Source organism: Oryctolagus cuniculus, chromosome 7, assembly GCF_051225735.1.
Source record: "Oryctolagus cuniculus isolate XC-2025 breed Fujian yellow rabbit chromosome 7, ASM5122573v1, whole genome shotgun sequence".
Taxonomy (NCBI): Eukaryota; Metazoa; Chordata; class Mammalia; order Lagomorpha; family Leporidae; genus Oryctolagus; species Oryctolagus cuniculus.
The window spans coordinates 137,097,081-137,123,871 of NC_142873.1; the positions used below are offsets into that span (position 1 = coordinate 137,097,081).

Here is a 26,791-nt window from a genome sequence, read left to right on the forward strand (position 1 = left end):
AACATCCTCGTACTCAGAGCAGTGGGAAGGGAGCAAATCCCACAAGGCCTTGGGGGCCAAAGAGAGGAGTTTGGGGTGCGTGTTAAGGTGGTGGAGCACTGGTAAGGGTGTTTTGCAGAGCAGGATGACAGTGACATAATCTGATTCTGCTCTGAGAGCTCAGGCAGGTGCTTTCACGGGATGAAGAACGCTGTGAGTCTCCACAAGTCGGGAAGTCCCCAAAGTCAGTGCTGGGACAGGAAGCCAGTGCCTGTGTCAGTCTCCGGGAAACCCCGCTGCAGCTGCAGTTGCTTGGACCCTCAGCCTGGAGTTGCTGACTCAGAGGGTCCTGCTTGCAGCCTGGGATCCTCTCTTTTAACTGATGCTCCCCAGAGATCCCAGCTTGCACCCAGAGTTGAAACTCCTCCTTTGTGGAAATCTGCCTGCAAAAGCGAAGAGTGTCTCAACACTGGCACACCTCTCTTCCATTCTTGGAGGGGAGGCTATGAGAATTCACCAGCAGGGATCAGAGGGTTGGTGTAGGGGGTGTGAGCTGTGGGGCCCTACTGGAGAGAAGGTGTGATCAGAGGACAACAGGTGACTGCCCAGGCCTGCTTCTGAAAAGTAGAGCAGCCTTGTTCTGTGCGCAGGTCCCCGTCTGGGCAACTCCCCGGTACCGAGCATCGTGCAGTGCTTGGCAAGGAAAGATGGCACGGACGATTTCTACCAGCTGAAGGTGAGTGAGGCGCGGGGCCACCTCGGGACCCAGGCCCTGCCGGCCAGCCCTCCTGCCTCCCCTCCGCCCCTGCACCTGCATCACTGTGAACAAGAGAACGCGGTTGCCTTCTGTGAAGCACTAAGTTCACACAGCCTCCCTCGCACGACTCCCGGGTTAGAGAGCTTTATCTGTGGTAGACCACCTAACTGGCACATTATGAAGAACGGTCCGCCCTGCGTGTTTGTGTGCGCACGTTGCGTGGTGGAAAGCAAACTGCCTGTTTCTGCAGCTGCTTCTGCAGCGTGATGGAGGGCGTTTTGATCTTGTGCTTCCTTAAAGATCCTTACCCTTGAGGAGAGGGGCGACCAAGGAATAGAGAGCCAGGAGGAGAGGCAGGGCAAGATGCTGCTGCACACCGAGTACTCGCTGCTGTCCCTGCTCCACACACAGGACGGCGTGGTGCACCATCACGGCCTCTTCCAGGTAGGCGGCCTGGCCCTCCACCCCCTCTCTGGCCCCGGGTGGCAGGAGCTCGCTTGGTCACATCCGCTCCCAGCGTTCCACCTTCTAGTGTCCCCATCGTGCCAGGTGCGTGAGGACTTCAGGGCACCACGGGCTGGAGGTCAGACAGGGGCTGCACTGGCCGCAGCAGTGATCCCAGCCTCACGGGAGCGCAGGGGCCCGGCTTTCCTTGAAGAGCCAGCCGCTGTTCCGAGGAAGGAGGGTAGCAGGAAGTCGTTAAGACGCCACCCTTTCCAGCTTCATCATCAGGATTCGGCCAGGCTGAGGCAGGAAGGTCAGTGATGCAGAAGAAGGGCACTGGGGGCCACCTGCTGACCCCCACCCCCACCCCGGTCCTTTGCCCTGCTGTGCATGTCTGTGTGTTCAGAGAGTATCCTTGAGCACACATACTCAGATGTCCCAGGTTCCTTGGGAAAGGCACCAGTTGGAAGCTCACACCCTGCAAATGCCATCCTAAGGGTCCAGCTGTAACTGCATCTCATTGTGTTGTGGGTCAGGGTCAGGTGACCAGGAGTCCGCTGCCCCAGCCTGAGCGCCACCTCACTCCTGAGCAGGACTGCACAGAACCTCACAGAAGCTGGGCCAGAATCGGCTCTTTTTTTCTTTTTCTGTTCTGTTCCTTTTTTTTTTTTTTTTAAGATTTAGCTATTTGAAAGAGTTACAGAGAGAGATCTTCCATCTGCTGGTTCACTCCCCAGATGCCCAGTACTGCAAAGGCCCAAAGCCAGGAGCCAGGAACTTCATCCAGGTCTCCCACGTGGGTGGCAGGGGTCCAAGCACCTGAGCTATCTTCTGCTGCTTTCCCAGGCACATTAGCAGGGAGCTGGACTGGAAGTGGAGCAGCCGGGACTTGAACCCCGGTGCCCATATGGAGTGCTGGCATCACAGACCAATGGCTTTTACCTGCTGTGTCACAACACCAGCCCCAGGACCAGTTCTTACTGAGACACATCTGATAGGAGAGAGGCAGTGGTGCCAGGAAGGGCACACAGGTCTCGAAGCTGACGGTCCTGGATCCACATTTTATGACCTGGGGCAGTCGTCTGGGGTCTGTAAGCCTCAGATTCCTGAGGATCGTGGTGCTTCCCCTCAGGTGGCTGGGAAGGTGAACGAGAATGTGTGATGTGCCCAGCGGCCATGGCACTGCCGTCATCGTTCTCCTCCAGGCAGTGAAACTCCTTGTCAGCTTGATTTCCTGAAATCAGACACAGAAAATGCCACCCCACGTCCACAGCCTGCCAAGGCTTTCTCCTTAGATTTGCCAGTAGAGGCAACTGAGAATATCACTGGGCAGCTTAGAAAATGAGATCATTTCCCTTAAGCTTGAAGTCACATGGGGGCTGGGCATTGTTATTGTCTTAGGGTTTGGCCCCTGGTGCCTTTTTTTTTCACTTGATTGATATCATTTCAGATGAAAGAACCTATCTCTAGCATGGCATCCGGGTGGCAGCACCGTGCTGGGGCCTTTGGGGATGAGCAAGTCGCAGGGGTCCTCTGCTCTGAAGAGACACATGGCTATGCAGCCCTCCAGGAGGGGTGACACCAGGGCCCTCTAGCTGGGAGGGTGAAATTCCCCATGTCTTCTCTGCTTTCTGTCTCACTTGAAATGCCTTCCAGTTAAGGAAGATGAACCTCAGGCTGGCAGGCAGTGTGAGTAACGGTGCCCACTAAGCCTTGGCTGCTGCAGACCTAAGCATAGGACGTGCACTGTCTCATTGAATTCTTGCACCTGCTGGTGAGAGGAATCACTGGCTTGCTCTCTAAGTGTCAAATGACACTTGAAGAAGTTAAACCTGCCCTGCGTCCCACAAATGAAACAAGGTAGAACTGATGCCTGCAGCCAGCCATCCGAGGCTAGAGACCCCCTCCTCCTCCTTTTAAAAATTTATTTTAATGGCAGAGTGATGGGGGGGTGGGGGGAGGCACCTTTCATCTAGTGGTTCACTCCTCATATGCCCACAACACCAGAGCTGGGCCAGGCTGAAGCCAAGAACCTGGAACTCCATCCAGGTCTCCCATGTAGGTGGCAGGGGCCCAGGCACTTGAACCATCTTTTTTTTCTACCTCCCAAGATGCATCAGCAGGGAACTAGATCTGAAGTGGAACAGCCAGAACTCAATCCCAAGCACTGTGGAATATGGCATTGCAAGCGTGGCTTAACTCACTGCACCATAGTGCCACCCTCAGAACCCTCTCCTTTATCAGTGTCACGTGGCTGCTGGGTGTGCTGTATCCATGAGAAAGGTCGTCCTGGACACACAGAAAACTGTGACTGTTGGAGCCCTCCAGGATTCACGGCTTTAACTTCCACCTTAGACACAGGGAAGAAGTTAAAGTTGTTGATTGCTGGAATCTGGGAGAGCCACAGAGGGAGGATGTGTTTGTCACCCTGTATTTGTCACCTGCGCGCCAGGCTGAGAGGGCCCTTCGGTTTTACGTTATGAACAGAACATCCAACCTTAACCTGAGGTGTCTTCACCTCCTTGGGCCTGGCGCTTGACACCTGGGAAGCTGAGCAACACTGAGCGCCCCTGTGGTCACACTGCCCAGGCCTCAGCCCTTGTCCAGCCGCACTGCAGTTTTGCTCCAGACTCTCACTGGTTTGAGAGGAGAGTCCTGGACCCCAGGTCATGGCCTTGCAGGCTCCCCAGCCCAACTCTGGTCTGCCTCCTGCCTCCCAGGACCGCACCTGTGAAATTGTTGAGGACACAGAATCCAGCCGAATGGTTAAGAAGATGAAGAAGCGGATCTGTCTCGTCCTGGACTGCCTGTGTGCACACGACTTCAGCGACAAGACCGCTGACCTGATCAACCTGCAGCACTACGTCATCAAGGAGAAGAGGCTCAGTGAGCGGGAGACCGTGGTCATCTTCTATGACGTGGTGCGCGTGGTGGAGGCTCTGCACCAGGTAAGCCCTGCCTAGAAGTGGCCAGGTGACATGTGTCCCGGGAGGCCCAGACAGTCCTGCAGAGCCCCTCAGTGAGACACTGACCTGTAGTCTCCAGGCTCAGGGAACCAGCTGGGGAGCCATAGGCTGCCGGGGGTTGGGGTGTCAGTACCCCAAGGTCAGGGGCAGGAGCACTTGGGCCTCTTTCAGGCATGCAGCTGCTGGGTCTGAGCCTCCAGTTCTCAGTTACAGGATCCCAGCAGTTTACTGTCAACCCCAGACCCAGGCCCGCGCTTGTTTTTCCCGTGGGATGTTTGCTGGTGAGGGGGAGAGGAAGGTTTCCCTGCTAGCCACTGCTCTGAGAAGAGCAGAGGAGAGCGCCCCAGGCTGGCCAGGCACCAGCTGAGCATCTGACTGCTGGGTACGTGGTTAGTGAGGGGCCTGAAGTGATGCACCGCAGTTTCCCACCTTCCCACACACCTGGAGCACATGCCTTGCAGGCTGCCCCTCACCCTGCCCCTCACCTTCACAAAAGCAAACTGCACACCCCTTGTCTTCCAGAAAAACATCGTGCACAGGGACCTGAAACTTGGGAACATGGTGCTCAATAAAAGGTGAGACCCACACTTCCTTGCTGCTGTAACCTCAGAGTTGGGACAGGCCCCATGTTGTGACTGCCCAGTAACCCGCCTTGGAGTCCTGACTCAGAACAGTGCACTTCTCCCGGGAATGCCAGGGCTTGGGGGATGGGAAGGCTGCTGCTGTCTCCTGCTACGTGGGAACATGGTGCTTGCTGAGACTGGGAGTTTCTGAGCTGCAGAAAGGGTGCTCTGGGGAGGGTCTAGATGCATTCCATTGCCAGACCTGGATCCCCATGGAGGCTCAGTTCTCAACTAGGAAAATGGACAGATGGGAAATGATAAGTAAACTGAGGCCTTGCCATGGGGCGGATCCCCCAGAGGCACACTGTGACCTGCTTGTGAGGGTCACTTGGGCCTGCCTTCAGGGAGGAAGAGGTGGAACTGGGCAGCCACAGGGCCCTTGAGATGTCCCGGATCAAGGCAGGGGCATGGCCTTTGTGCCCATGGGGACCTGCCACTCTAAGTGTGTGGTGCCTGGGGAGAGTGGGAACCTCGGGCAAGGCAGCTCTTTGGGCTGAAGGGGATTCCTGGAGAGGGACACAGCCGTGAATAGTCGGAAGGCAACACTGCCAGCCTCATCTTGGAAGGGCTGTGAGCAGCTCCCCCAGCATTCGCAGTGAGCCAGCAGCAGGGAGAGGTCACTGGAGGCCCCTGCTTCAGGCTGTCACCCCTCCCAGCCGATGGCCTGGGCCGGCAGAAAAGAGGCACCCACCATGCAGGGGTCTTGGACTGATCAGGAGGGACCAGCTCCCCTCCTCTGCCATGCCTGCCCCTCCTCCCTCACCTGTGCCACAGCAGGGGTCGGAGGGCTTACAGGGGCCCGCTGCACAGATCTCCCAGTGGAAGCTGTGTGGGTGGTTTGTTCCGGGATATCAGCCCAACCCACCCAGAGCCCTCTGCTTGCTGTCCCCATAAAATGGCCAAGGGTACAGTGGTCAGAGGAAAAGAAGTTCTAGGGAGGTAGGCCTCTAGGAGGGGGCAGGGTGCTGGATGCTGCAGCTCCCACGTGAGACACATAGCAAGGTGCTGTGCACCCCAATAGCTATGCTGACCCCAGTCTTGGGGGCCGCAGCCCCTACCCCCCAGAGAAGTTCCTTATGATGGGTTGTGACCAGAAGATGGACGACATGCATGAGGACAAGTGTGCAGAGGGCTGGGGCCACATGCAGGGGCAGCGACTGCCAGCCGAGTCCATCTGTGAAGGATGCGAGGGAAACTGCCAGCCTGAGCGAGTGAAGTGGTGGGAACCTGACCCCGTCACGTTCCACAAGGAGCAAGGGAGGAAACAGGAAATTCCAGGGCTGCTTGAACCCCACACTGGCTGCGTGAGCGAGTTAAGACAGGAGGAACGTGGACATGGGGTCAGAGCCGCCTCGTGTCCCAGGGCTGTCGTCTGGTTACCTAGGAGACCGTGCGAGTTTGTTCATTTGATTACTTATTTACTCATGGATTGTGTTCGTTCATGTGCTGAGCGTGCATCCCTCTCGGGTGACCGTGGAAGAAAGACTGGACTGAGGTGCAGTGATAGGAAACTGCCTCATGGGGTTTGGGCCATGCGTTAGCGCTCCCCCAGTGCTAATCCCGCAGGAACTCAGGAGAAGGGAGCCTGTATGCTGGCCCCCTCTGGAGAGAGGCCTGCTGCGCTGAGCGGCTCAGGAGGACGCCCATGGTGTGGGCCCAGTGGTTGCTCCAGCTGGGCTCTGAGTTGTAAGAAGAGGCCAGGCTGGTGCTGTGGTGTGCTAGGATGAGCCCCTCCTGTGCCGCAGGCGTCCCACATGGGCGCCATTTCAGTCCCAGCTGCTACACTTTTCTTTTTTTTTTTAAGATTTATTTATTCATATGAAAGAGTTACACAGAGCGAGAAGGAGAGCCAGGGAGAGAGAGAAAGATCTTCCATCTGCTGATTCGCTCCCCCAATTGGCCACATGGCTGGAGCTGCGCCCATCTGAAGCCAGGAGCCAGGAGCTTCTTCTGGGTCTCCCACATGGTTGTGGAGCCCAAGGACTTGGGCTATCTTCCACTGCTTTCCCAGGCCACAGCAGAAAGCTGGATCAGAAGTAGAGCAGCCAAGACTGGAACTAGCGCCCATATGGGATGCCGGCACTGCAGGCTGCGGCTTTACCCACTACACCACAGCGCCGGCTCCAGCTGCTACACTTCGATCCAGCTCCCTGCTAATGGCCTGGGAAAGCAATGGACGATGGCCCAAGTGCTTGGGCCCCTGCACCCATATGGGAGACCCAGAAGAAGCTTCTGGCTCCTGGCTTCAGATCGGCCCAGCTGTGGCCATTGCAGCCATTTGGAGAGCAAACCAGCAGATGGAAGATCTGTATCTTTCCCTCTCTCTGTTTATAACTCCGCCTCAATCAATCTTTTTTTAAAAAAAAAAGGGGGGGGGGCAGTCCTGGAGAACACTAATAACCACTCTAACCCAGAATTGTAGGGAGCAGATATTTTGTCCTGGAGTCCTGCCCTGCACTGGGCCTTCTACTGAGCCTTGGGCCAATCACCAGTCAGGCTCACTGTGCAGAAAAAGAGACCATATGTATTTTTAAAGATTTATTTTATTTATTTGAAAGGCAGAGTGACAGAGAAGAAGAGACAGAGTTCTTCTGTCCCTTGGTTCACTCCTCAAATGACTGCAACAGCCTGGTCTGGGACAGACTGAGACAAGTAGCCTGGGACTCGATCCAGCCTCCCACATGAGTGGCAAGGGCCCAAGTACGTGGGCCATTTTCCACTGCTTTGCTAGGCACATTAGCTGGAAGCTGGATTGAAAACAGAGCAGCTGGGACTCGGACCTGCCCTCCAATATAGGATGCCAGTGTCACTTAACCCACTGCCCCACGATGTCAGACCCAGAGAGGGCATTTAAGCACCTAAGTCCATCTGGCTGTAGAACCCATGCTTTGTCCAGCTGGACTAGGAAGCTCTGGGCCTTCTGTGGCTGTGGTCATTGACTCTGTGTGACCGACAGTTGGGGCTCTTGCCTGTAACCACCCCAGCACCCCAGGCCTCTGACTCTTCTGCAGGCCCTCCAGTTCTCATGCAGCTGGGCGATTGCCCTGCTCCTGCATGTGTGTGTGCATACGTGCACATGCGTATGTGTGCACCCCAGCTTGTAGAGCACCCATGCCTCACTCAGACCCTACCTCTCAGCTGCACCTCGAGTCTGCAGCTGGGAGCAGACAGAGGTTCTGGCTGCCTTTTACTGTGCAAAAGGGCTACGGTGCAGAGACCCCCCACTGCTTGTGGGCCCCACTTTGACCCTGACTAGCGGGACCTGGGGGACATAGCTGCAGGAGCCAGGAGGTTCCATAGAGGCTGCGTCTGCTCTTGGGTGCAGAACTGAGAGCCCCCAGGGAAGGGAACGGGGTGAGGAGTTTGCAGGGCAGAGGCAAAGGGACGGGTTGAAACCCAAAATCCTCTTCAGGGCTTATGTGAGTTTTGCCGTGGGTTTTCTCCCTCCTCCCTTCTTTAAGGATAGGCCAGCTGCCTACCAAGTTCCTAGAAAAGGAGACAAACACTGTGGTAGCCCAAAGGGCCATAGCTGAAGCGTGACTCACTGGGAGCAGACCCTGCTGACGCACTTCCCACCACCCTGCCTCGCTGCCCTCACCCCTCCTCTCACAGCCAGCTGGGGGGTCTGGGACTCCCAGGGAGCCATGCACCAGTTGCCAGCTTGGGTGGTGGTGGCAGGGCAGGGGAGCAGTGCCAAGCTTCAGGAGGTCTCAGAGCTGCCCGTGGTGTTTCCTGTGGGAGACTCCAGACGCTGTGCAGCAGAGCCCACGTCAGCTCTAGGGGCTCAGCCACGCTTCCCTAAGCACGGGCACAGGCCTGGCCAGTCCTGCCAGCAGGGTCGAGCCAAGAGCTCAGCCACACTGGCATATCCTCCAGGGCCTGTGTCAGTGCTGGCCCCTCTCACCCAGCAGCTCACCCAGCAGCTCAGAGGTGGGTTTTTCCTGGAAGGGCCATCAGAGGATGAGTGCCATGCCTGCCCTTCCCTCCCGGGCTGTCTTTAGCTCCTTCTCCCTTCTGCAGCCCTGGGAGTGCAGTGCTAGTGTTGCCTCTCTTTTACGGATGAGGAAGTGGAGGTTGAGGTAGGAAGTGGCAGGACCAGGACTAGAACCCAGGAATCTGACTCCCAAGCCCACTATCCTCTCTCCAAACTGTTCTCTTGGTGTCTTGAGCCCCAGAGACCTCCACTGGCCCATCTCTGGTGGAGGGAATACATGTGCTCCTGCTCCTTGAGAACCTTCCAGAAAGAGGCCTAAGGGGGTCCCACACTCAGGGCAGTGACATGAGAGGTTCAGGGCCGAGCATCCACTTCCCATGGGCACGTCACCCTCGCCTGACACCCTCGGGCTGCACTCCGGCCACGGCCACCCTGTGGGCCACGGGTCAGGTTTCTGGAACATCTGATGAGGCGGGCCTGGGAGCCGAGTCGGCATTTCCGTTCGGGATGCAGAGGACAGACTGGCCTTTGTTTGCACTCAGGCCTTTGCCAGCAGAATTCCCCAAGACAGCTGAGGGCTCCCGGAGCCTCTTGGACACGGCTCCTGGGGAAATCCACAATCGGCCTCACTGGCCCGTGCCCCTTTCTCCCCAAGGCTGTTCCATGAGGGGCAGCTGAGGCCCCGTGCAGCTTTCCTGGCTGCTGTTCTCCCAGTGTCTCTGCCAGCCACCCTTCCTCATTGGCCCTCACGAGGGGCTGGCCTGACCAGCCTGCACGCCCCCGTCCGTGGTGCAGGAGCACTGCCTGTTGCCCACATCCTGAGCTTCCTAAAAGGACTGGCTCCCACAGCTGCCCTGCCCCACATCTCAAAGAAAATCTCTGCTTTTCTGGGTTAGGGTAGAGTGTGATGTACAAAACAAGGGTGAGTCTGCTTTGATGGAACGAAAGGAAAGGCCATCAGTGGCCGGGGCACTGCACACTGCGCAGAGGCACATCTGGGCCCCAGCAGCTGTCAGTCCTGAGTGCAGGCTCTGGGACCTGACAGAAGTCAGCTTGGATAGGGCTCCACTGCAGAACGGAGCTCCACAGTGGCGCTGTCTGAAGTGGGGCAGTGAGAAAATCCCAGCAGGAAAAGTGGTCCACTCAGGCTGCGCCTGCTGAGAGCTCCATAATCCCTGGCTTCCCATACCAGCAACTAGCGAGGCCGCAGGTGCCCCGAGGGGATCAGCAGAAGGGGACAAAGTGGCACCCAAGGGTAGGCTCCAGAGCTCTCTGTCGCCTGAGCTCTCCAGGTCAGTGGTTTCATCCAAAGCAAACAGCCTCGCCGTCGCCAGCCTGCCACCTGCCCAGGCATTCAGGAGCACCCCCACTATGCTGTGTGCCCTCCTGGGGAGTCCAGCCCTGGCTTGAACCCTCTGTGCCTGCCCACTCCACCCCTGGGACCACAGTCCTCTCCTATGCCCAGGGCCTTGCCACTGCAGGTGGACAACCAGCAGGAGGCAAAGCGTTGTGTTCCTGTAACTGCAGTGTGCGCTTTCAGTATGTGTGCAAGGTGCAGCGTGGCCTGCATCAGCCCTGACAAATGGGGCTGCCACACCCAGTGACAGCCGTGTCCTCTGGAGGAGTTTTCTCAGGGCCCCACGAGAGGAGACTGCTCAAAGCCCTGATTGCATGGCTTGCCAGGAGACGCCCAGGTGGCAGTGCTGCCCCGCTGCCCTCCCCCCTGGCAATGGGCTGCTCCTCCCTGTAGCCCACAGCCTGAATTGTAGGTGAGGAGTCTGGGGACCTTGGCAGTAGCCCTGAGACCAGAGCGAGCAAGGAGGGACCTCACCCCTGCTGCTGTTTCCTAGGGAATGGAAAAAGCTGCATTGGGCACACTGGGCCTCACACTTCAGGCCTGCAGCTGGCTCCAAGCCCCTACACTCCTGACGTCGCTCTGGGCCACGGCCCAGGAGCTGCGTGAATGCCCTGGCAGGCTTGGCTGCTGGGGCTGGGGCTCCCCACCTAGCAGCTCAACTCCCGTTTCCCCTTGCAGCCTCCTGGGGCCCCTGTGGTCAGTCCCCCTCAGGCCTTCAGTGCCCACCCCAAGCCCCCGGCGCTCTCATCATCCCATGAGAACACAGCCAGGCCCTGCTGGCAAGCGCTGCCCACACCCAGGATCCTCTGGGCTGACCACACCACACTCACTGCTGGGGTGAGGAGGCAGGGATGAGGGGGTAAGCAGTCCACCCACAGTAAGACCTGCCTCTCCCTTGCGCCTGAGCTCCCGAAGTCGCCGCCCCAGCAGGAGGGCAGGTTAAGATACCGCCTGGGACCAGTCTGCTGCTCAGCGATCCTTCTGTGCCTCCATTTCCTGTTCTGTGGAAAGAGGATGATAGTGGCTCCTTCCTCTGAGGGTACTTGTGACATGCTTGGCCTGGCCCCCAGCAAATGGGGAGCCTGGCCCTTGTCTTCACATCGTAACGCCTTCCTTACCCTCACTCTCACTCTGGTCTCACCATCCTGCCCTGGGCCCCTCAAAGTATGTGATGCTGTCCCGCCACGTGGCCTTGCTGCTCCCCCCAGCCCCTTCACCGTCCGGTCCTAAGTAGACAGCCGTGCAGGGAGCACTGTTTCCAGGAAGCGCCAATGCACTGGTATGGGATCACCCCACTTTCAACTTGACTCCTCACAGAAGGAACCCCTCCTGTTTCCTGAACAGTGGCCAGAGGCTGGGAACGTAGGCAGCACACGCCCGCTCCCCAGGGGCTGTGCTCCTGCCCTTTCGCAGATCCCTCACCAACCCTGTAGCTGCGTGCTCCCATGTGTAACCGCCGTAGAGGGGAAGGTGGCCAAGATCCTGCTTGTCATAAGGGCAGGTGCCACTGCTGGTTGCCGCCCTGGAACTGGCCAGAAAGGTCACTGGGTTTTCTTTTGGTGGCAAGATCACCAGTGGGCCTTAGGCTGTGCCGGGGTTTGGAAGGACAGAGGGTGGCAGAGTCAGGGTGTGCTGCTGTTTCAGCGTCGCTTACCCCCGCCCTGTCGGTGGAGTGGTGGCAATGCCGGGAAGCCCTGGGCTCCTCAGAGAGACAAGGGACTCCAGCAGGAGCCTGTCTCTACCGGGAGGACACAGCGGGGGACCAGCTCCCACACTCCTCCTTAAGTGAGGCAACTGCACTTCAGAACCAGGACCCCGGGGGAGGCCCAGCTCTGCCCCTGGGGGGTCCTGGGGAGTTGCACTCGGTCCCTTGTGGTTCCCTCCTCTACAGAGAGCAAGGTGAAGCACATTCACGGTGGGGCTGGCAGGATCTTAGTCACTCACTCCTGCTGGACTTGATTTTCTCACGTGCGAATGAGGGAATCAAACTGTTTCTAGGCCATTCCCAATCTAGAATGTTCCCTGAGGCTGTTTTGGGGGAAAGTCTGCACAAGTTATTCGAAGCCCTGAGCTGCACTTCTGGAGACCAAGCCAGAGCGAGGCAGTTTCAGGGGAAGCCCTGAAACACTCAGGTGGTCAGGAGTGGCCAGACGGCCTCGGTGTGATTCCTCTGCTCCCCGGATGAGGACGTGAGGGCAGCTGCTTCACCGTCTTTGGTTCAGGGTTGGGGCTGGTGTCTGGTGCCCCCAGCCACAGGCACCACAGCTTGTTTACTCGCCACCTCCCGCTCCCAGGACGCATCGGATAACCATCACCAACTTCTGCCTCGGCAAGCATCTTGTGAGCGAGGGGGACCTGCTGAAGGACCAGAGGGGGAGCCCCGCCTACATCAGTCCCGACGTGCTCAGCGGTACGTGCGTGCGTGTGTTGGACAGTGGGTCTCCAGGTCTCACATGGCTAGGCCTGCAGCATTTCATTCTTTAAATAGATTGTTTCTGTGGGCAGGCACTGGCTGGGTGTTGGGGCTTGGCTGGGGCCTAGTCTAGTACTGACCCTCCTGTAGGTGCAAAAGCTCTGGGCGGTGCAGGCGTCACCCTTGGGCCTGTTGAGTGACTCTCTGAGGTCAGTGCTAGCAAAGAAAGGAGCAGGATTCCTGTCAGAGCCGCGGAGGGCCCTGGAGGACTTTCCCGAGGAAGTGACACATGAACTCTGGTCTTGAGAGCTAGAAATCCCCTGGGTGTAACGGGTGAGGCTTAGGACCTGCCAGCCACCGAGAGAGTTTTCCTGTGCAACAGGAAGCAGCGACGAGGTCTTTGCAGAGTGTGCGCCGTCAAAGACGTCACTCAATCCGTTCGTTCATCACTCTGTTATTTGCTGAGGGCCTGCCAGGCAAGACACATTGGATCCAGCAGTGAACAAGGCAGACAAACACTGCTGCGCTCTGGGAGCTGACTGGTAGAAATGAGACAGACAATACACAAGATAGATGCGAATGTTGCCTGGCACTTAGTACCTACCGATTGTGTAGGCACCGCAGGCATCATGCTGAGCACACAGTGGGTACCATCTACTTAAAGCCACACAGCTGAGGCTGGTGCTGGGATGCAGCTGGTTAAGTTGCCATCTGCAACACTCACATCCAGTATGGGTACCAGTTCACGTCCTAGCTGCCCCACTTCCCTTGCTAATGGCCTGGGAAAGCAGCAGCAGATGGCCCAAATCCTAGGATCCCTGCACCCACATGGGAGACCTGGAAGAAGCTCTGCCTGGCCCAGCCTGACCCAGCCCTGGTCATTGTGACCATTTGAGGAGTGAATCAGCAAATGGAAGAAATCTCGCTCTCTGTAACTCTGCCTTTCAAATAAACAATAATAATAAATCTTAAAAAAATGCTGCCACCAGGTAAATAGCCTAAGTCCCCTTTTGACAGATGAGAAAACTGAGGCCTGGAAAGATGGCATCTCTTGTCCAAAATCAGAGGCTCCACCCCAGGCTGCCTCCCACAAAGGCCTCGGCTCAAAGTTCTTTCTCTGTGGGCTCCACGCTTTTCCCGCTGTGGTTCTGTTCTGCTCCTCAGGAACTGAGGGCTTAATGCCTCCAGCCTGGAAGATTCAAGGCGGTCTCCAAGGCCCGTCATCCGCATCACACGTGTGTGTGTCCTTCCCTTGCAGTGGCAGACCAGCCTCTTCCCGGCCATCACATGTGGTCCCAGGAGCAGGCTGCTGTCCCCGGCCGTGAGCATTTCCCCCAGCCACGATCTGCAGAGCTGGCCCTTCTCCAGGGCTGCCTGTGCGGAGGACCGTGGCGCCGCTCCCAGGCCTGAGCATTTTGACTGGAGCAGCCTCTCCTGGAAAGATCCAGATGCCAGCTCCCCAGGCACCACCGCCGACAGCCTCAGTGGGAACCACCTTTTTGGAACCATGGAAAGCCAAAAACGGTGGCACAAATAATGAAGTGTGTTACGGTGACCCCGCGTGGTGGAGCGGGCTCTGGGGAAAGGCATGTCTGCAAGTACACCGTAGGCTCGGCTGCACAGCTCACCCCAGCTGTTCTAGGGCACTGGGCCTGCAAAAGCCAAGGGTGTGGAGAGCTTGGGGCGGCATGGCTCCACAGGCCCCTCTGCCACACCTACTTTACTAGCCAGGCAGACGCTTCCCCCAGAGCATGCAGTGGCACAGCCCACTTGTGCAGTGACAGGCTCCACTCTGAAGGCTCGCACACCTTGGTGGCACCTGCCCTACACACACACCCTGTTAAATATTTGGCCTCTGGGAGAACCCATGTCCTCCGTCCCACAGGCATCCTCAGCTCCCAGCAGGCACTGGGGCCTGAGAGCCCACTGCAGGGCATGGAGAGGCGGCCCAGGTGCTCAGCAGCATCTCTCCTGCAGCCCCAAGTGGTTCCTAGCATCCGGTTGTGGAGGAGAGTCCGTGAGACCAAAGTGCCAGTGCCGTCACCAGGCAGCGCTCAGCCAAGTGTGTGTTCCCCTCTGTTGCACACACAGGGAAGCTAGCCCAGAGAGGTTTGCTCAGCAGGCAGGCACTCAGGCAGCAGGGTTTTGTTGTTGCTTTAGATTGATTTATTGGGGCTGGTGCTGTGGGGTAAAGCTGGCATCCCATATGGGCACTGGTTCAAGTCCCAGCTGCTCCACTTCTGATCTGGTTCCCTGCTAATGTGCCTGGGAAAGCAGTAGAAGATGGCCCAAGTACATGGGCTCCTGCACCATCTGGGAGACCTGGAAGAAGCTCCTGGCTTCGAATGCCCAGCTCTACCCATTGCTGCCATTTGGGGAGCGACACAGAGAATGAAATACCTCTCTCTCTGTCTCTCCCCCTCTCTCTGTAACTCTGCCTTTCAAATAAACAAATCTTAGACCGAAAGAGACATTCATCTGCTGCTGGTTTACCCCCCAAATAGCTACAATGGCTGGGGCTGGGCCAGGCTGAAGCCAGGGGCCTGGAACTCCATCTGGGTCTCCCACATTGGTGCAGGGGCCCAAGTACCTGGGCCGTTCTTCACTGCCTTCCCAGGCACATTAAAGGAAGCTGCGTAGGAAGCAGAGCACCTGGGACCCAATCAGCGACGACACCAGCAGCACAGGTGGCAGCTTAACCCGCTGCTCCACAACGCCAGCCCCAAGCAGCAAACGTTTCAGCACCAGGCCCAGAAGGCATCTGCACTTGCGGCCTCACCTGGCAGATGGCAGTAACGTGCTGTGCAGGAGACAGGTGGGCTGTGGGACAGTGGCCGGGCCCTGGTGGCTGACTCGTCCAGAGCCAGGAATCTGTTCCAAGCATCAGTGACGACTTGCTGTGGGTGCCCAGCTCTGGGGATGGGGTCAGGGCTCACAGTCTGGTGGAGCAGACGGTACAGTAGGGCTGGGTAGGTGTGTGGGCTGCATGTGGCCAATATGATCCCTCCCCAAGGAGTCAGGAAAGGCATCCCAGGTGATGCACGGTGAGCATGTGCCAAAGGGGATTGCAAGGGACCAGCCATGTGGGAGGTAGGCGGAGGACCCCGTGGTGGGATTTCAGGCACAGAGCTGCGCATCCAAAGGGAGGCGCTGTCTCCCACGCTGAGTGTGTGTGTGTGTGTGTGTCGCCCTTCCCCCAGGCCGGCCTTACCGGGGCAAGCCCAGCGACATGTGGGCCCTGGGCGTGGTGCTCTTCACCATGCTCTACGGCCAGTTCCCCTTCTACGACAGCGTCCCACAGGAGCTCTTCCGCAAGATCAAGGCCGCAGAGTACACCATCCCGGAGTGAGTCCTGTGTCCCTGGGGGTGGGGAAACAGCCCCGTGGGCTGGGGTCCTGCGTGAGGTCTGGCCCCAGGCCACCCTGCTGAGCCTTCTCCTTCTCCACCTCCCTCTCCATGTCAGGGATGGGAGAGTCTCTGAGAACACCGTGTGTCTCATCCGAAAACTGCTGGTCCTTGACCCCCAGCAGCGCCTGGCTGCCGCTGACGTCCTGGAGGCCCTGAGCGCCATCATTGCTTCGTGGTGAGTGGGCAGGAGCTGGGCTGGGTGCAGGACAGACACGCAGCCTGCCATGAGGCAGAGTCAGGCGTCCAGAGTCTCCCCGCGGGCAGGATGGGGAGGGTGCAGGCAGAGCAGGGCACTCGCTGCACTTCAGGCCCATCAGAGGGTGGGCACTGCCTCACTGGGTTCTCACTGCCACCTGCGAAGGAAAAACTGAGGGCCAGAGAAGCAGGCGGTCGTGTCAGGCAGGTTAGTCTGACTGCAGCCGAGTCCGGGGCTGCCTGGAGCCACCTGGCTTGTGTCCACCCCACAGGCAGTCCCTGTCATCTCTGAGCGGGCCCTTGCAAGTGGTTCCTGACATCGATGACCAAATGAGCAACGCAGACAGCTCCCAGGAGGTGAGTGGGGAGGGCAGGCCTGGCAGGGGCAGAGGCGGTGGCTCCCTGTGGGTGCAGCCTCCTCCTCCCTCCTGCCCAGTGCAGCGGGGGCTGAGCGGCTGCCGGGTGGAAGCGAGCTCCTGGGAGGCCCCCCAGTGGACATGTGGGGTAGTCACCTTCCCCGCCCCTCTGACTCACTGGGCTCTCACTCCTTCCTGCCTTTCATTTTTCAGATGATTCATTCATCTGAGTTCCTGCTTCCCCTTCCCCGTTCCCTGCACTGGTGCAAGTGCTGAGCCTGGGACGGGGCAGAGACCCTAGGGTGTGCCCTGGGGAGCAGGACAAGGGCCAGCCCCAGGCGAGACGCTGGGCCTGGCGTGGTGTAAGGACCTGCCTTCTCTGCCCACCTTGGACCTCTGCCACCAGCAGTGGGAAGGGCTGTGCCTGGGGCCCGGCAGAGCCACCTGGCCTCTGCGCGCTCCCTCCCTCCTCAGGCTGTTCAGTGGCTGCCCCAGGACAGCTCTGGCATCACACCAGGGGCTTGTGTGGCCTCTGTTCTTAACCCCATCTCAGAGAGCTAAGATGACTTTCCCGAAGTCTCACAGCCTCATAGTGGAGCTAACCCTTGAGGATAGAGTGCTTAGCACCGGGGACCTGCAGTCTTCCTGTCCATCAGTGTCCCTGCGTGCTCAGTCTGGGCCTTGTGTGGCCGAGATAGATAGACAGTCATCCAGAGTGCCCCAGCCCACTTTTTTTTTTTTTTTTTTTTTTTTTTTTTTTTTTTTGAAGATTTGTTTATTTGAAAGGCAGTTAAGGAGGGAGGTAGAAACAGAGCAAGATCTTCCATCTGCTGGTTCACTCTCCTGCAATGGCCAGGGCTGGACCAGGTCAAAGCCAGGAGCCTAGAGTTTCTTTTTTTTTTTTTTTTTTGACAGGCAGAGTGGACAGTGAGAGAGAGAGACAGAGAGAAAGGTCTTCCTTTGCCGTTGGTTCACCCTCCAATGGCCGCCACGGCTGGCGCGCTGCGGCCAGCACACCGCGCTGATCCGATGGCAGGAGCCAGGAGCCAGGTGCTTTTCCTGGTCTCCCATGGCGTGCAGGGCCCAAGCACTTGGGCCATCCTCTACTGCACTCCCGGGCCACAGGCAGAGAGCTGGCCTGGAAGAGGGGCAACCGGGACAGAATCCGGCGCCCCGACCGGGACTAGAACCCAGTGTGCCGGCGCCGCTAGGCAGAGGATTAGCCTAGTGAGCCGCGGCGCCAGCCTAAGAGCCTAGAGTTTCATCTGGGTCTCCCACATGGGTGGCAGGAGCCCAAGCACTTGGGCCATCTTCTGCTGTTTTCCCAGGTGCATTAGCAGGGAGCTGGATCCAAAGTAGAGCAGCCAGGACTCAAACCGGCACCCACAAGGGATGCTGGTGCTGCAGGTCATGGCTTAACCCACTGTGCCACAGTGCCGGCTCCCCCAACATGCTCTTACTCCCTGGCCTGTGTTGGTCCCTGAGGACCACGGGACCTTTGTGGTTTTTTGTTGTTGTTGTTTTTTTGTTTTTTGACAGGCAGAGTGGACAGTGAGAGAGAGAGACAGAGAGAAAGGTCTGAAAGGTCTTCCTTTGCTGTTGGTTCACTCTCCAATGGCCGCCGCGGCTGGTGCACTGCGGCCGGCGCACCGCGCTGATCCGATGGCAGGAGCCAGGTACTTATCCTGGTCTCCCATGGGGTGCAGGGCCCAAGCACTTGGGCCATCCTCCACTGCACTCCCTGGCCACAGCAGAGAGCTGGCCTGGAAGAGGGGCAACAGGGACAGAATCCGGCGCCCCGACCGGGACTAGAACCCCGTGTGCTGGCGCCACAAGGTGGAGGATTAGCCTAGTGAGCCGTGGCACTGGCTTCACAGGACCTTTGTGAAAGAGACACCTGCCTACCTCTGGGGAGAAAGCAAGCGTGACCCTTCCCGAGGTCGGAGAGTTAGGGAGGACTCTGGGGCAGGCCAGGTGTGTGCCATAGCTGCCACCTGCTATAGCCACACCCAGGGTGGCCAGCAAGACCTGGAGAGCACCAGGGACCCACACTCAGCCCCTCCCAGATAGACTGAGGTTGTGGATGCTGGGGGAGGGTGGGGGAGCCACAGGAGCCAGGCTGCTCAGCACTCACCGCGCCGTCTCCACTGCTTTCTGTGTCTCGCCCCATCTGGGCCCCACAGGCGAAGGTGACGGAGGAGTGCTCCCAGTACGAGTTTGAGAACTACATGCGGCAGCAGCTGCTGCTGGCCGAGGAGAAGAGCTGCATCCACGAGGCCCGGAGCTGGGTGCCCAAGCGGCAGCTGGGCAGCGTGCCCCCCGTGCGGCGGCTGGGCCACGACGCGCAGCCCATGAGCTCCCTGGACACAGCCATCCTGGCACAGCGCTACCTGCGCAAGTAGCAGCCTCAGCAGGGGCGTCAGCACCAACACCACCTCTTGTGCCGCAGCCGAAGGCCTGGCTGGCGGGCTGGATCCTAGCGTGCTGGACTGCCCCAGGTTGCAGTGGGGACGGGGCAAGGCCGGGGACAGCCCAGGCCACACGTGTGGTCAGCAGAGGTACCACGAAGCTACCTTTTGGAATGATTGCCTGATTGTTTGGTTTTTTTTAATCTGAGAAGCCTAGATAACTAATCTGCTTTTAATCATGACGTTTTAATCTACCTCTGTCTCTGTAACCATGCTGTCTCTGGACTGAGTCAGAGCAAGGAGGAGCATACCACCCGCCCCGCCGTGGTCCAGACAGCGGACCGTGCAGCCCGCGGCTGGCTCCCCACACCCAGCCCCTCCCCGGCTGTCGCCACCCCCCCCCCAGGGCCCTCAGTCCAGGCTTTGGAAAATCTTCACCTCATCTTAAGCTGAATTCAAATATATTTATTTTTTTACTGAAACCAATTTCCCGTCTCCAGGTGGCTGGGCCCATGGACGCCAGGGGGTCACGGCCGCCCGGGCTCCCCTTCTTGCCAGCCCCTGTGCCCCTGCAGCCCGTCAGTCCTCTGCTGGCGGTGATGGGGAGGCCTTCCCAGCCTCGGCTCTGTCTCCCACCTTGGGAGTCACTGAGGTGCCGGACACACGCATTAACCCTGGCTTCCTTCTCCCTCCTTCGCTGTGGTACCGAGCTGACGTGGGCACACGCAGGAGGGCTGCTTGGTGGCCAGGCGGGGGCCGACCCTGCGCCTGGCGTGACCAGGTGGCCCTGCTTGCGTTCCTCTCGTTCCCCAACCGCACCTGCGGTCACAGAATGGCCAGGCCTCTCCCCTCTGGCCCTGGCCTCCGTGGGGTGGGGGACCCTGCCCCGCCTGGCCTGGGAACAGCACTGCTGCCCTTTTTGAGCCGAGACTCTGAAGTGATGCCCGTCTTGCCAGAAACGCTGTTCTCACCAGGATACCTACCCTGTGCACGGGGCCTGGGCCCCCAAGTGTCCCCTCTGGCCTTTCCTTGCTCCCCAGTGGCTAGGTGACCGAATTTCCCAGATTGTGAGCTCCCTCCCTCCCCCCAAAAGCTGACTCACTGTGAGTGACCTTGGGCAAGTTCCCAAACCTCCTTGTGCCTCAGTTTCCCCATCTGGAAAAAATGGGGCCACCTCTTGCCAGCAGTAGCAGGGCCGCCCATGCCCCTTCCCCCCCCCACCCCGTGCCCCCATCCAGCACTTGGGCACCTCGTGCCTCTGCCTCAGTGGGCCCTCGGGAGCCCACCTGAGCCCAGCACTTTCCCTGCCCGCCAGACTCTGCCTCCGGCTCAGCGTCAGCTGCTGCAAGCCAGGGTGTGGTGCGGTGGGGTGGGGATGCCCCCTTTTCTATATTTATTTCATGAAAGTCTCCCAAGGGAGCACAGGCGCAGTCGGTCCAGGGTCAGAGGCAGGGTCGTCCCGGCAGAGCCCCTGCCCAGGGCCACCCAGGCACCCTGGGCTGATTCCCACGTGTGGTCTTTCCTGACCTCTTCAAAGCAATATCCTTGGGTCCGCATAGCCCTGGCAGACCGGCCCGCCCACGGTCAGCCCAGGGGCCTGATCACGATTCTGGCGAAGCAAAGGAGAGCTTGGGTCTGCCCTCGCTGGGTGCCACACGCTGAGAGAAGTCCTGTTGTAAAGACACAACAAAATGGAAAAAGTCACAAAAAAGTTTGTATAAAGACATATTTTTGTACTACATGGGGACTCTTCCTGCATGTCAGCAATAAAACTTCCTGATCTGGAGCCATGGGCCGTGTCGTCTGTTCTTGCCCTCCCTGCCTCTCCCATCCCAGCCTGGCAGCGCAGTCCCCAGCTCAGGTTCCCATAGCTCCTAGCCCTGCCAGCACACCACCCTGCCAGCAGGTGGCACCAGCCTCCTGGTCTTGACCTTGGGAGGAAGCCAGGACTTCCCAGCAAGCTCCCAACCCTCATCAAGTACCCAAAGCAAGACTCCTGCTTGGCTGCATGTGGCAACCAGGGCCACTGTGGCTGGAAGAATGTGGATCCCCCCTCTAGCTAGCCAGACTGCCCACCTGCCCAGCCAGCGCAGCTGGGGTCAGGAGAGGGCCAGGCCAGGCCTTTTCCTGTACCACCCGCCCCTTCCCTCCTGCCCCATAGGAAGCCAAGCGGGGTCTTCCTTCCTTTCTTCTTTCCTTCCTTCCTCTGCCTAAATTTAGACTTTGCGAGTGCACATCCAGAGCATTGAAGCCAGAAGCAGGCTAGCCCCTCCCCCAGCACGGCAGACCCACAGAGTTCATGAGCCAGTGCCCAAGCCCAGGTCCCAAAGGAGCAGAAATCCATGCGGGCAGAGCCCTTCCCAGGCAAGGATCCAACCTCAAGAGGGGTGGCTCCTCTCCAAGAAGAAAGAGGCCTGGTTCTTAAACAGTGCTCTAGAGCGGGCCTCAGCCCGCCCTCCATCCACGTTGCCCTGGTGGCCAGCCTCCACGTGAAGCCTGCCCACTCAGTACCTGTCCCAGTACTGGCCCTCAGGCTCTGCCTGCCACTTCCCTGGGCAGCGTCTCCATTTGCAGCCTTGTGGGCGGGCGTCTCCCAGGCAGCCACGCCATCAGGCTTCCATCCAGCCACACAAGGTGACGACTTCCACACCGGCAGGGATTCGTGGTGCTCACACGTGGTCCTCAGCAGGGCCTTGCACACAGCTGGCAGCTGCAGGCCATGGGATTCACTGACCTTGTCCTGCTCGTCTTCCCCGAGTTTTCACTGGGAGCCCAGGAAGCAAAGTGGAGGGATGTGTCAGGAAGATGGGTACAGTCGGTGTGAGCACACGGAGACTGTGACCACCCCGGGCCCTCATCTCCCCTCCTGGTCTCCCCCCTCCACTCATGCCGTAGTCCAGGTGCCACACGGCAGCCAGAGTGAGCTTTTCAAACCTCAAATGGTGTCCCTCCTCTTAGCACTCTTGGACAGCACCCATCTCATACAGGAGCCATCCAGAGTCCTGGGGCCGGCCCTCGGCATGGAGGTGGAGACGCCCTCCGCCCTCATCGGAGTGCCTGGCTTCAAGTCCCAGCTCTGCTTCTGATACCAGCTTCCTAGTGCGCACCCAAGGAGGCAGCAGCTGATGTTCCTAAGTCTTGGGTCCCTGCCACCCATGTGGGAGACAGAGACTGAGTTCCCAGTGTGACTTTGGCCTGGCCTAGCCCTGGTTGTTGCAAGCATTTGGGGAGTGAACCAGCAGATCTTTCTCTCCCTAACAATTTTAAAAAGCTCTACACCATGAGGCTCCACGCCTGGCTACCTCCCACGCCTCTCAGCCCCTCGCTCCTCACACTCTGCTCCTGAAGGAACCTCATACTCTGCTCCTGAACGAACCACGTGTGCTTCCACCCCCTGGCCTTGCACTGCCCCTTCTTGCGGGGAAGGCTCTTCCCAGATGTTGGCATGCTCCCCCCACCTGTCACCTGCCGCCCATCTGCTCATGTTGCCTCAGAGGCCTCCTCTTACCACGCCCACCTGGTCGTCTCGAATCCCTTTCTCCGTTGTTTCCTCCACCGTGCTGATCACAAACAGACATGCCCAGGCCATCTCCGTCCCCCTGACTCACATGTGGACATCCGTGGATGAGGCCGGCGTGCTTGCTTTGCGCTGTGAACTCAGGATGTGGACACAGTGCCTGGGGGAGGCTGCTGGCACGTAGAAGGCGAGGGCCGAGGGCTCTGGGCAACCCTGTGAGGCAGGCAGACCCTCTGTCTTGCACAACACACTGAGACTTATTTATAACTCTCAGTGAAGAACCTCCCCCGGGACCAGCACTGTGGCGTCGTAGGCTAAGCCTCTGCCTCAGGCACTGGCATCCCCGGTTGCTCCTCTTCCGAACCAGCTCTGCTGTGGCCTGGGAAAGCAGTGGAAGATGGCCCAAGTCCTTGGGCCCCTGCACCCACATGGGAGACCCGGAGGAAGCTCCTGGCTCCTGGCTTTGGATCAGCCCAGCTCTGGCCATTGCAGCCATATGGAAGATCTCTCTGCCTCTCTCTAATTGTGCTTTTCAAATAAATCAATAAATCATATATATATATATATATATGGGTGTCCCACACACTGGGGCACATGCCCCTCAATGCACTGTCATTCCAGCCCAGCCACAGCACACGTCACTGCTCCTGTGGACATGCCAACACGCTCTCAGCAGTTCACAAACAGCTGGTCACACATGCACCCTGAACAAAGAGGGACACTGCCCACGGAAACCCACCCCAGCCAAGCAGTGCTGCAATACCGCCCAAGTCAGGGGCTCAGTTCTGGCCTTATCTTCACCTGCCAGCCCGAGGTCACACGGCGGCTGGTCACACCCCGTTCCCTGCGCTCAGTGCAGGTGCCTAGGGCTCTGGCCTCATACTGACTTCTCTGCCCCCTGCTGCCTTGCCCAGCTGACACACCTATTAAACCTGTCTATGGGTATAGGACTTGGGGCTCCACCTGCCTCTCTGCCACCACCGACTTGGTACCTACGGAAACCTCAAATCCAGCACCTCTGACTCCCGCAAAAGTCCACTTCCTCCTGTGGGCTTCCCCCAGGTGCCCAGCCCTTGACTCCCTTCTCATGCCCATGCCCTGTGCAGGAACTCCCTTCGGAAAACAGCCTGAATCTGCCCCCTTCTACCCCCTCCACAGCCGCTCCAGGCCTGGACAGGAGCCACCTGCCCGCTGCACACCCTGCTTCCGCTCTTGCTCCCCTGCGGCGCCCCACCCCCACCCCAGGCTGAGCCACCCCCCAGATCTTCCCCAAGTGCTTGCTCCTAGGCGTGGCCCACAAGGGCTCACCTGTCACTCCCCTGCTGCCACACCAGTCCCATGCCCCAGCAGCCTCCTACCCTGGGTGCCTTGCCCCTGCTCAGCTCCCTGCCCCCACCCAGACCAGGGCCGCGGAGCTGCCCCATGCTCTCCACCACAATGCCCCTGTCCCTTCAGCCTCGGAGCACTCCCCTGCCCTGAAATGAGGTTTGTCTGCTCCGGTCACTGTCACATCCCCATTCCTAGGAAGTGCAAGGGACCTGCGCTCAGCATGTGATGGCGAGCGGGCTGCTCTCACGATTTATACTAGGATGTGCCCAGCCCCACGAGAATACTCAGGCAGATGGACTACAGACGCAGACACGGACATGGCAGGACACCTCCGTGCTAGCTCACAGCACTCGCAGCAGCCTGTCCCCTCCCATCCTGCGCCAGTCGCTCCCGCTCTTTCCCTGTCTAAATCTGCCCCCTACTTGAACCCAGTCAGGACAGAGGGAGTGGGGGGTCTCCAGCCTGGACAGGGAGGGGGTCGCTGCCCCACGGGCCTCAGGCAGCGCCTTCAGCTATGTCTGCAATTTCCTCTCCCCCTTCCTCCCCTCCTCCTCTAAGGCTCCCGCCAAGAAGGCCTCCCCCTCACCCCAGCTCCAGCAGAGAGAGGGGGGCTGGGAGACCAGGCAGGAGGAGACCCCATCCGGATAACACATTGCATGCAGCAGCCCGGAGCCCAGGTGGAAAGGCACGCGTGTGCCCAGGCAGGCTCAGCCAGGGAGAAACTTCTCGTTCTGCTCCAAGCCGCTTCGGCTCCGTGCAGAGCAGCACATGCGCAAGCGCACACGGAGAGGCCCCCCGCTGGGGTCTGCAAGGCTGGCCTGGGCCTGGCTCCACACCGAGTTCAACAATCATTAACCCTGCGACCAGACCAGAGCTCCGCCAGCTGGCCACACTCAGGCCTGGGCCCTGGGAGGAGGGGCTGAGGGTCTTGGGGTGCTGGCAACCTCTGGGAGACCCGGGGAGGAAGGGCATGCTGCCCCTGGCCGAGGCTGCTCTGGGACCCCCCTCCAGGGGGCCTCCCGGGAGGGGAGGCAGGGTACAGGCAAATGATCTAGAGCCCCAGCTCCAGGGCCAGCGAGCGCTGGGCTCAGATCCTGACCCTTTGGTGGGGTTAATCTCTGGGACTCTGCAGAGCGGGGTTAATGGTACCGCAGCCACAGGGTGGCTCCTAGGACCAGATGGAGGAACACGGTTAGCTCATGGCCTGGCACCTGGACGGGACCCCATCACTACTGCTGTTGTCATTCGGAGCCGGGGGCGGTCCCTGCCAGGGCCTCCCCCGCGGCTTCCTGTTGGGGGAGCGGCCGGCCAGCTCCCCTCCGTGGTGGCCGCCCCGCTCCCCTTCCTCTGCCGCACTTTCCTCCGCCTCCCCGCCCCGCCCCTCCTCAATCCTCCGAGGAAACTTTCCGCCCGCTGGTCCCTCGGCCCGAGTCCGGCCCGCGCTGCCGCCGCCTGGGAGCCGAGCCGGGCGGGCGGGGCGGCCGGGACCGGACTGGGCGGGCGCGGCTGGGCCCCGGGTGTATGCGGCCGCCGGACGCGCGGGGCCGGGCAGCCCGGGTGGCAGGGCGCTGACGGTGAGTGAGCTGGGCCTGTGGGCCCGCGCGGCCCCGCGAGACGGGCGAGGGAAGGGGCTTCCCCTCTCCGGAGCGCGCCGAGGGGGTGGCGGAGGTCGTCGCGCTCAGGGTGGGAATCCGCGCGGGCGCCAAGTCCCTGCGGCCAGCTCCGCAGCTCCCCGGGCTGGGGAAGGATCCCCCGGACAGGGCCCAGGTCTGCAACCAAGTTAGGAAACCGCGCACTCCAGGGTGGGACTTGGGGCCGCTCCTCCGGGGATAGGGGCAGCCCGAGGGGGCGGCGGGCGCGGGCCTGGGCCAGCTCCGTGGCTGACCCGCCGACCTCGCAGACTGACAAGGGAGCTGCCCCTCGGAGCAGCATGGACGCGCCCCGAAGGGACATGGAGCTGCTGAGCAACAGCCTGGCGGCCTACGCGCACATCCGCGGTGAGCCCGCGCCCCTTCCCGCCCCCGGTGCCCCTGGCCTGCTCCCAGCCTCCCTGCCTCCCTGCCCGACAGCGGCTCCACGTCGGGGTGCCAGCCTGGCCCTCCGTGACCTCTGCCCTCTGCCCCCAGCTAACCCTGAGAGCTTCGGCCTCTACTTCGTGCTGGGCGTGTGCTTCGGCCTGCTGCTGACCCTGTGCCTCCTGGTCATCAGCATCTCCTGTGCGCCCCGTTCGCGCTCGCGCCCGCGGGGCCCCGCGCTGCGCGGCGACCCCCGCAGCAGCACCCTGGAGCCCGGGGACGACGAGGAGGAAGAGGACGAAGAGGACACCGTCACACGGCTGGGCGCCGACGACGAGCTGCAGGGCCCCGAGCTGTCGCCGGAGCCCGATGGGCCCCTCAGCGTCAACGTCTTCACGTCGGCCGAGGAGCTGGAGCGCGCGCAGCGGCTGGAGGAGCGCGAGCGGATCCTGCGCGAGATCTGGCGCACGGGGCAGCCGGACCTGCTGGGCAGCGGCACGCTGGGGCCCGGCTCGTCGGGCACGGGCACGCTGGGCCGCGTCCATTATTACTGACGGGCTGGAGCCCCGAGCGTTGGACACGTCAAGGGAGCCCACAGCTGCCCCAGGACCTTGGGACTCTCTTGGCTCCGACGCTTCCCTGGTGCTACTGGGCGTAGATGGCCAACCACCGAGGTCGCCCTTCCCCGGTTCTGCCCGAGGTCCCTGGGGCGGAGGGGGGCGGGGGTCAGGAGGCAGGGCCCCCAGCCCCTCTAAGGGAACTGAAAAGGCAGAGGCAAAGTGACCAATGAAGGCTGCATTCTCAGTGACTGGGTCTGCTTGTGTTACCCCTGCTGCCGGCGGTCTCCAGGCTTCTGCCAAGCTGGGAGCCCAGGGTGGAGACACACCACTCCCACCCTGGCTCCCCTCAGCACGCGTTTGTGTCCACTTCACCGATGGACAGGAGCGCACTCCTCTGCAGCCGCGCGTCGCCACCCTACCCATTCCTCACACATGCATTCTTTCCCCGCAGACGGCCAGGCACACGTCTCCGTGTCCCCCACTGCCCTGGCTTCACGGCCTGACATTGACGCTAGGTACTGCCAAGCCCC

At 60.0% G+C, this 26,791-nt stretch overlaps 2 protein-coding genes across 4 annotated transcripts in view; both read left to right on the plus strand.

The window, feature by feature from the left end:
- STK40 (serine/threonine kinase 40) overlaps positions 1 to 20,626 on the plus strand; it is a 39,652-nt gene extending 19,026 nt beyond the window's left edge. For all 3 annotated transcript variants that reach the window (XM_017350241.4, XM_051832203.2, XM_070078763.2), the window contains 9 exons: positions 630 to 715; positions 1,037 to 1,180; positions 3,901 to 4,128; positions 4,669 to 4,721; positions 12,355 to 12,470; positions 15,674 to 15,818; positions 15,937 to 16,056; positions 16,349 to 16,433; positions 18,616 to 20,626. In XM_017350241.4, coding sequence (XP_017205730.1) covers positions 630 to 715; positions 1,037 to 1,180; positions 3,901 to 4,128; positions 4,669 to 4,721; positions 12,355 to 12,470; positions 15,674 to 15,818; positions 15,937 to 16,056; positions 16,349 to 16,433; positions 18,616 to 18,834 — 1,196 coding nt within the window. In that variant the 3' untranslated portion in view covers positions 18,835 to 20,626. The remainder of the gene's footprint in view (positions 1 to 629; positions 716 to 1,036; positions 1,181 to 3,900; positions 4,129 to 4,668; positions 4,722 to 12,354; positions 12,471 to 15,673; positions 15,819 to 15,936; positions 16,057 to 16,348; positions 16,434 to 18,615) is intronic.
- Positions 20,627 to 24,969: 4,343 nt separating this feature from the next.
- On the plus strand, positions 24,970 to 26,509 carry EVA1B (eva-1 homolog B). Its single transcript, XM_002720683.6, has 3 exons — positions 24,970 to 25,260; positions 25,587 to 25,683; positions 25,813 to 26,509. The coding sequence occupies exons 2-3, from the start codon at positions 25,617 to 25,619 to the stop codon at positions 26,253 to 26,255; spliced, it is 510 nt and encodes a 169-aa protein (XP_002720729.3). The 5' UTR covers positions 24,970 to 25,260; positions 25,587 to 25,616; the 3' UTR covers positions 26,256 to 26,509.
- The last annotated feature ends 282 nt before the right edge of the window (positions 26,510 to 26,791 follow it).